This window comes from Portunus trituberculatus, chromosome 16, assembly GCF_017591435.1.
Source record: "Portunus trituberculatus isolate SZX2019 chromosome 16, ASM1759143v1, whole genome shotgun sequence".
In the NCBI taxonomy this organism is placed as follows: domain Eukaryota; kingdom Metazoa; phylum Arthropoda; class Malacostraca; order Decapoda; family Portunidae; genus Portunus; species Portunus trituberculatus.
Window position 1 is genome coordinate 8,423,716 of NC_059270.1, and position 10,000 is coordinate 8,433,715.

A 10,000-nucleotide genomic window follows, 5' to 3' on the forward strand; every position below is an offset into this window, starting at 1 on the left:
TTTTCCGCCTACTAACCTGCCGTGGCTTGCGTCCCTCCGTCCCCTTCGCCAGCGTTGTTGAGGATTACATATGATTAATTCATAACACCTTATCCCGCGTCCCGAGACAAGCAAAATTGACACCTGGGACTTATAAATCAATGAGTCGATTTAGAAGGTGTGTACAGGCGGCATAGGCCCTTGCGCTCAAAGGTCGCACCAGAAATAATAGCAAACCTGAGACCTGCCACTAGTCTTCCTTCTCCTCCTACTCCTCCTACTCTTCCTCCTGCTCCTCCACCCTCCACCATCCCCTCTACTCACTCTCCCTTCCCCTCTCCTCCCCCACCTCCTCTTCTAGCCAGCTAAACAACCCCTCCTGAATGCTGATCATCCGAGGACACTCACCCATCACTCACCCGCAGGATGTCTCCCGAAGTCGAACACTCACCCGTCACCTTGCCCTACCACTCACTCTTCGCGATGCCTGTGAACCCTCCCGTCCCTCACTGCCAAGGGTCAAGGTTTTTCTCTCGTTTTTCACTAGTGCCGTCACCAACACTAACACCTCGAAGCATTACTATTGCGACTGTCATCTTCACAATACCATCTCCACTCATTTCGTTTCACTGTACTTACTATCACTATATATACTCACTGCCACAAAGACAATTGCTGTATTTTAATAATTACACTAAATTTACTGCCATTTCTAGTTGCCAAGCATAGTATGTGGCAATTAAACATCTTCAGAAAGACTATTATTAAAGCATTGATTATTACTACTATATTAATACCACTACAGCACCTCTCTCTCTCTCTCTCTCTCTCTCTCTCTCTCTCTCTCTCTCTCTCTCTCTCTCTCTCTCTCTCTCTCTCTCTCACACACACACACACACACACACACACACACACACACACACACACACACACACACACACACACACACACACCAGCGCCGTTGACGTCACCATCACCACAATCACTGTCAGCATCATTTGGAACACGTAACTGTTTCTGCGACTTCCACTTCTCTTAGATTAGAGCGCAACTTTTTGTGTTTATTCTAACGCCGCGACACACAACACACACACACACACACACATAACCTTTACCAAAACCAGACGCAACTCAACCCTTAAGGAAAACATGAGTAAAAAAAAAAAGAAAAAAAACAACAACTTCATGTCTGAACTTTTGTACCTCGCATCCGGACACACGTTGCCTCGCCTTCAGATATTAGTAACCTTATATCCGGACATTAGTCTCCCCGTATCCGGACAGCCGTTGTCGCCTCGTCCACTTCCCCCGGTAGAGGCACTGGGTCGAGGCTGACAGACCCACTGGATACCTCTATTATTCATCCGCTATCTTAGCCATCTCCTCCGGACCGGATTATTAACATCGAGAGAGCTGCCTTTTATCCGGCCCCTACACTGCAACCTTAATTATTTGTATGGGAGGAAGGAAAACTGATATTCTCTCTCTCTCTCTCTCTCTCTCTCTCTCTCTCTCTCTCTCTCTCTCTCTGCTTCAAAAATTCTGCGAACCTTTTTTCTTTAAACTCTTAAGATTATTCTCCTGCTGCACATGAAGGATTGATAGCTAAGTTTTATAAGTTTTATATTGCAAGGAGAAAATACGATATTGTGTGTGTGAGTAAATTCGCATGAACTCGTTTCTCTCTCTCTCTCTCTCTCTCTCTCTCTCTCTCTCTCTCTCTCTCTCTCTCTCTCTCTCTCTCTCTCTCTCTCTCTCTCTTCGTGATCCTCTCCATTAACACTCTTCATTGATTTAATTATCCGTGGAAGTGAATTTTTATGGATGAGAGTTGGGTGTTGTTGTTGTTATGGTGTTTTTACGCTATTTTTTGCTGCCTTTCTAACTCGTCGCTCTAATTTATTTTGTGTTTTCAGTTTTTTTTTTCTTCCTAACCATTCTATATTTCTTTTCTCTCTTCCTCTATTCTTAGTTGTCTTGTTTGACGTCATGGTCGTTTATATGTCAAACATTCTATTACTTAATAAAAGTTTTTTTTCTTCCCCTTCTCCTCTCTATTTTTCTTCTCCTTTTGCATAGTTGTTCCTTGTTCCTCGGAAGCGACATGAATTATTCCCCCCTAAGCGACCTCCGCCTCACTCTCTCTTCACCAGTCCCAGCATTGTACTGTTCTTAAGAATCCTCGTGCATAGAGCGTATTAAGAACTTCACTCTATTCAGGAAGACCTTTCTGATAGAAGTCTGCTTTTGAGCATTAACTAGTTAACTAGTTATAATACTCTTAACTTATCAGCGAAATACAACATTATTAAGTATCCAATTCCTTGGTTTATTTACTTAGGGTTTATGGGTTTTATATGAGCTACTTTCATTCATGTGCTGCGATGTGGAATTATAAATGGTACACTTTCAAATAGTATTAGTTTAAAACACAGCCATTTGTTTTAATCTAGCACTATATTAGAACAATATCTCCGTTACTTGTAATATTCTAATTATATTTAAAGGATAAAACTTAATGATACAACTTCTTGATACAAATCATAAAGAGGAAAATTCTTCATTAAACTCATCTACTGCCACCTAATCCATACTACTTAACCCTCGTGAAACTTGAGACCACAGTATTACTAGTAAAAATTATATTGTTTTTTCATATTTTTTTTTTTCATAATTTTGGTGTTAGTTTAGCAGTTTCCACATCAACAATAGAAAACATTTATAAGGACTCAAGGCTTTATAAGGTCACTGTGGCTTCCAAAAATTGTCTGAGACAATAAAGTGCTTAATAACACGAGTTTTTGGTCCATATCATAAGGCAACCCATTCTGAGAAACGAGTCGAGTAGCAAACTATAGTGTATGTTCACTATTAATTACTAAATGTGTTTATTTCTTGCATATTGTCCGTGGAAGGCTAACATTTCTATCTACTTTATATATACGCAATATGACTGACCTTTAATCTAAAAAGTTTCCCTCCTGACACTTATAGTCAGAACGAAATAAAGAAGCAAGTAAGGAAGAAGTTTCCGAGTTCACGTTACTGACCATTAAAACTTTCCGTCTCGATCCCACAGAGCCTGTACAACATGCTGGGCGAGGCGTTCTTCAAGCTGGAGAGGTTCGAGGAGGCGGAGAGGTGGTATCTGGAGGCACTCAAAGTCAAGAACGATCACGTCCCGGCACACCTGACGTACGGCAAGCTACTGGCCAAGATGGTGAGTGAAGGAGTGATTGAGTGAGTGAGTAAGTGAGTGAAGTGCGAAAGGGAATGTGTGAGTGAATAAATTATCAAGAAAGTGAGTGGGTGAGTCAGCCAGTTTGTCAGTCACTCACTCATTCAGTGATTCGATGAGTGAGTGAGTAACTGAATGAAAGTGTGTGTGTGTGTGTGTGTGTGTGTGTGTGTGTGTGTGTGTGTGTGTGTGTGTGTGTGTGTGTGTGTGTGTGTGTGTGTGTGTGTGTGTGTGTGTGTGTGTGTGTGTGTGTGTGTGTGTGTGTGTGTGTGTGTGTGTGTGTGTGTGTGTGTGTGTGTGTGTGTGTGTGTGTGGTGTGGGTGTGGGTGTGGGTCTGTGTCAATGAATTATTGAATGGACGAGTGAGTGAGTGACTGAGTGAATTGTATAAGTCAGAGAATGAGTAATTCAATTACTGAGTGATTGATTGAGTAAGTCAGTCAGTCAGTCAGTGGGTACGTAAATAAGTAAGTAAAGGAGAGAGAGAGGAATGAAGGAGGAAGGACAAAATTGTGGGACAGCATTTTTTAGATGAAATAAGTCATGAAAATAGAAAGAACTGGAGAGATAAAGAGAGAGAGAGAGAGAGAGATAGAAAGAGAGTGTAGAAGAAAGAAACAACGAATACAATACGTATCTTCAGCTGCAGGACAATGACTCTGAACCTTCCCTACGTAAACAAATCTATATTTATGAATGCTTGTATAGAAAAAAAAAGAGACAGAGATGAAAGACGCTGAGGATAAGTAATGGTGAAGGAAATACCGAACGACCAAAACGAGTGTGGCCGTAATGATGATGTGTAGAGGTAAACTGAGCAGAGTAGCGGATTTTGAAGATGGCGAGATGCTGTAACTTAAATCCTAAAAGAAGAACTAGAACTATGTGAAATGGAACGAAGCAGGAGTTAGGTGGTTATGTTAGAGGATAAAGAGGAAAGCGTGTAAAATTACCAAATATTGAAAGGTAGTTGATGTGGAATGCTTAAAAATTTTGTAGAAATGCGTGAAAATTTCATAAAGTTGAGTGATAAATGTGTATTGAATGAGTCAGTTACGATATTCAAATTGTGATTGAATTAAAATAGTTTCTTCTCTTCTACCCCAAGGCAACAATTAAAACTTGGCAAAGATGCGATGGAAAAAAGACACATATTAGATGAAAACTGATAATACTCAAAAAGACTAGTGGAGCAAATATGAGCGATCTGCTCTTAATATCCATTCGTTAATGAGACCTTAGTTGCACCACCTCGTCCACAAAACACACACAAAACTAGATGAAGAAAAAAAAAAAACTGTAAAAACACACGAGAAATTATCATATACCTAATAGATTATCATTATCAACATCACCACTATTGTCAACAACACCAACAACAACAGCAACAGTACCTAAAATAAAAAAAAAATACATTCTCATTTCTGAACTTACGACAAATAGCTAATGGACTACACACACACACACACACACACACACACACACACACACACACACACACACACACACACACACACACTTTAACTAATAACTTGCTCCGGCCACACATTAACGATGGTAGAGGCGATAGATACTGACGAGGGGAAGTTTGGCAAGCGCACCACCTCTCCTCTCCCCAATTAATCACTGAGGGCATAAGCCAGTCAGTTGTCGATCATCTCTTCGATAAATCACATAATCACTCGGTCAACGACGTCATTAGGAGTCCATGAATCAACGAGGACAGAGAGGGAGTTGTGGGGGAAGGAGGAAGGACACGAGGGAGGAAGAAGGGCGGCTGGTGAGGGGGGAAAGGCAAGGAAGAAGGTGGTTGTGAGAGGCAGCTTAAAGGAGGGAGGGTGGGAAGGAGAGTGACACAATAAGTGAATAATGATCGGAAGGTGCACTAATACACGCATTTCGTGGTGCTTCGAATGGCTGGGATTGCTGAGATGGTTTCACTGATTTCTAGAATGTTGCCTCGGGGTTTAGGGATGGAGATGGGAGGGTTGAGAGAGAGAGAGAGAGAGAGAGAGAGAGAGAGAGAGAGAGAGAGAGAGAGAGAGAGAGAGAGAGAGAGAGAGAGAGAGAGAGAGAGAGAGAGAGAGAGAGAGAGAGACCACAGACCATAAACAAAGGATAAAAATAAAGAATACACACTCGTGGTTATGAAAGTAGACAATGACAGGGGCGACAGAGGACAGTGTGAGAGAAAGTCATAAATAACACTCACGAGAAAAGTCGAAAAATATGGATTGATCTCAGAAATTAATGAGAGAGAGAGAGAGAGAGAGAGAGAGAGAGAGAGAGAGAGAGAGAGAGAGAGAGAGAGAGAGAGAAAGTAGACATATCTATGGATAAAACATTTGTATACGAATAAACTAATCAATACCAAAAGTATATTTTAAATTAATTAACAAAAAAGAATATATAAAAAAAATATTCAATCACAATAACAAAAAAATAATTAAGTTGCATCATTAAAAAACTTTCACAATATCCAGAAATTTCCGTCACCTTCAAAATTAACTGATTTCTTTAATATATCTTTCAACCATCATCTAAATAAAAGAAAGAGAAAAGAGAGAAAGAGAGAGAGAGAAAGAAATACATACATGAAAAATTCTTTACTATCACCTAACTTCTCCAACCTGACTTTCTTCTCCATCACTCTTATCTTCCCTCCTTTTATCCCTCCTCTTTCTATTCCTATCTGCCGTGTCTCCAGCTAATGTCATTACTCCCTCTCTCCCTCCCTTCCCTGGCTGCCTGACTTGGTGGCTGGCTGGCTGGTTTGTTGGTTTGCTTCCTCGCTTCGTCACATCGTCTCTTCGCCCGGGCAGCAACGCGTTGGGGAAGCCGAGGAGTGGTTTCAGCGAGCCAAATCTCTCGCTCCAAACGACTCTACTGTTCATCAACACTTTGGTAAGTAGCCAAAATTAACATAGATAAAAATGAAGACAACACACTCGCATTCTCTCTCTCTCTCTCTCTCTCTCTCTCTCTCTCTCTCTCTCTCTCTCTCATACGCTAAAGACACCACAATAGGCACACACACACACACACACACACACACACACACACACACACACACACACACACACACACACACACACACACACACACACACACACACACACACACACACACACACACACACAAAGAGCCACAGATTAATATAATGAGATACAGAATACTAATACGAGTAGAAAAACAAAACCAGAGAGAGAGAGAGAGAGAGAGAGAGAGAGAGAGAGAGAGAGAGAGAGAGAGAGAGAGAGAGAGAGAGACAAGATTCATAGCACACAAGTGAAACAAAATTCCTTCGATATACATAGTCAAATTTAGAAAAAAAAGACTAATTTCCTCTCACTCTTTTAAACAATTGCTTCAAATACTTTAGAACACCCTACACTGGTTCCTAGAAAGATTGAATGCAAGGAAGAACTATAACAGCCAGGGGTCGTGCTACAGTAGGTAGGAGCAATAGAACATGGGCGGACGGTAAGGACTCACTGTGGTGACATGGAAAAATAATTGGCGAGAACAAGGAAGGAGATGGAGTCAGCGGTGGCGCGATAATCACCGGTGAAAATGAACAAATAGCTGATTATGAGGGTGATGATGGTGATGCTGGTGGTAGAGTGAAACACACACACGCACACACACACACACACACACACACACACACACACACACACACACACACACACACACACACACACACACACACACACACAGGAAAAAGAAGGAAAGGGCAAAGAGGACATGGAATAGGTGTGAGAGAGAGAGAGAGAGAGAGAGAGAGAGAGAGAGAGAGAGAGAGAGAGAGAGAGAGAGAGAGAGAGAAAAAAAAACAGTGGAGGTGGAGGAGGAGGAGTAGGAGGTGGTAGTGGTAGTGGCTGAGGAGGGGTCGTGGCGGCGGCGACGATGCTATCAACTGACAGGTCCAGGCCACGCTCCTCATTTGCAATCAAAATCGCCGAAGAGAAGTCCCAACCACTACCAGCCTGACCCAGCTGTCGCCTCCCGCTCCTGCCATGGCGAGAGACGGCAGCAGGAAGAAGAGGAGGAGTAGGAGGAGGAGGAGGAGAACACAGCGGGAGATAGAGGGATATAGTCAGTGAAGGATCGAGAGGAGAGACTGATTGGTAGACAAAGAGAAATGAGAGTGAAAGTGTAGGGTGGAGAGAGAGAGAGAGAGAGAGAGAGAGAGAGAGAGAGAGAGAGAGAGAGAGAGAGAGAGAGAGAGAGAGAGAGAGAGAGACTGAATCAACTTTTCTGAGAGCAACATGAAAATGAAAACACAGACATAAAAGAAGGAAACCGAGACACTGACATAGGGAAAGATACGTATCGGTAGAAACAGTAATCACAAATTTACAAAAAAAAAAAAAAATAGAAGAAAGACAACCAAAATGACAAAATAACAAGAATATGGATCCTAAACGACAAAAAAAAAAAAAACATTAACCAGGTGATCTATACACTCGGATCTAGTCAAGTCAGTCACCTGAAAAAAAAGAAAAAAAGAAAAAAAAACTACATCATTAGGAACAGCACAGCTACTCTGGGATACACATTATGCTACCGAAAAAAAAAACTATATGGAGTGGCGCCTGAGTAGCGAGAAGGGACAAGGTGGTGGTGATGGAATGGATCTATAGCAGGTTGGGTGTGGGATGAAAGGAGGAGAGGTGGGACTGTATGGGAGAGGGTGGGAGGGATGGAGAAAGTGATGGGGTGGTAGTATATGGGATGTGACCGAGGAAGAGAGATGTGATGGAGTAGCTGGGCGGGATGCGGTGGTGTGGCGAGGACTAGGAGGTGGGTGTGGTGACCGGGAAGTGGGTGTGGGTGGGGAACTGGTAGTGGCGAGGCGGACGGTGTGTGGGGTGAGGGAGACTGGAGGAGGATGAATGAGGTGAAGATTTTGCAGTTCAAGGAAGAGAATCCATGCGGAGTGGATTAATGTACAATGCTCAATTTGGTATTAATGGATGTATGAATACATGATCTGGCCAGACACACACACACACACACACACACACACACACACACACACACACACACACACACACACACACATAGACCAATCCAACAAGCACAAAACCAATCGAACACAACACTTTATGAAACTTAACCAAATATAACCATTATCACCACCACCACCTACCGTCCCTACGTCCCTCCCTCCTTCCCTCCTTTCCTCCTAGCCGTCCCCTCCTCATACCATTGGTCTCCTGAACGAAGCCTTATTAAAACCACACACTGGGGCTGGCAGAGTTAATTTGATGGTCTCAATATAATGGTCGGGAGACACCCACGGCCACGGAGACACCTAGCTACACCAAAGGGACACACGCCGCACGGGGACGCATGGTCGAGGCAGGCAGAAACACAAGCTAGGAAAGTCACCTTTATGCCGCGGGGTAGGGATGGTCCTTTGGTCTCCCTAAATCTTCAATAATTAGAGCCACTGTCATCAAGTAGAAGTGTCAACGGGTCTCTGATACCGGACCGTCGACCCCAAGTTCCCGGAGGACCCGATTTTCAGGAGAGAGAGAGAGGAGAGAGAAGGAGAGGGCATGCAGAGGGAGGAAGAGGTAGGGGAAGGGGGGTGAGAGAGAGAGAGAGAGAGAGAGAGAGAGAGAGAGAGAGAGAGAGAGAGAGAGAGAGAGAGAGAGAGAGAGAGAGAGAGGAAGAGCACATACTAATAGAAAACTGGAAACAGATACACACACACAGACAGAAATACAGACAGATAGACTGGCAGACACATAGATAGAAAGAAAAACAGACAGGCAGACAGAGGATAAGTAAGAAACAGAGACGGCACAAAAGAACCAGCAAGAGCAGAAGACGGTAGAGAGATACATAAGAAGGAGACGATAGGACAGGGAGAGGACATGGGAGGAACACGGACAAACCACATATTAGGAAATCAACCTCAACTGTGGTAATGAATAGAGGTGAGAACTGGGTGGCGATACACTGGTATGTCGCACTGTGAAGGAACCAACCGTGCGTACCAGTATCAGGAGCAGGGGAGACCAGTGCAGTGTGTCCTAAGTGTGTCTTTAATAATTAGACCGCAGATAAGTCAGAAGTTGGAAAGGATGAGGCGAAGGAGAACGAAGGAAGGATGGATAGGGTGAGGGAGGAGGGACATTGGGATGGAGGAGACGGTGGCAAAGAAGGGGTGGGTTAAAGGGATGCAGTGGATGGTGCAAGATTAGTGGATTTGGAGAGAAAAGTGGATGTGTTCTTTGGGGTTTTGGGTCTGTCTGTCTGCTTGTCTATTCGGTTATCTGTCTGTGTGTCTGTTTGCCTATGACTGGTTTTGTTCGTCTCTCTCTCTCTCTCTCTCTCTCTCTCTCTCTCTCTCTTCTACTCCTCCTCTGTATCCCACTTCCTCTCCCTCCTCTCTCCCCTCCTTCTCCCACACGATGACCACCTAAACAATCCATCACCTTCAACCAATAATTCTTAGTAAGACAACACCCCACACCACTAATTCTGCACGATTGAACACCCACCCAGACTAATTCTCGTCTCTCGTCGTCGTCCTCGCTCTTTTCTTCGTCCTCCTCCTCCTCCTCTTTTCCTTCTCTGCTTCCATTTTCCACCCCTCATCGCTAACATCATCATCTCTCTCTCTCTCTCTCTCTCTCTCTCTCTCTCTCTCTCTCTCTCTCTCTCTCTCTCTCTCTCTCTCTCTCTCTCTCTGTCCTCCACACATATCAAGAAAATGTTTTACTCTGGTTGGTGCAAATTCTAATTACGCAAGGACGTTCGTATAAT

At 43.4% G+C, this 10,000-nt stretch overlaps 1 protein-coding gene across 3 annotated transcripts in view; it reads left to right on the top strand.

Annotated features, from left to right (window-relative positions):
• Nucleotides 1-10,000, top strand: part of LOC123504467 (protein O-mannosyl-transferase TMTC2-like) — a 158,664-nt gene that overhangs the window by 137,563 nt on the left and 11,101 nt on the right. For all 3 annotated transcript variants that reach the window (XM_045254993.1, XM_045254992.1, XM_045254991.1), the window contains exons 8-9: nucleotides 3,059-3,199; nucleotides 6,040-6,121. In XM_045254993.1, coding sequence (XP_045110928.1) covers nucleotides 3,059-3,199; nucleotides 6,040-6,121 — 223 coding nt within the window. The remainder of the gene's footprint in view (nucleotides 1-3,058; nucleotides 3,200-6,039; nucleotides 6,122-10,000) is intronic.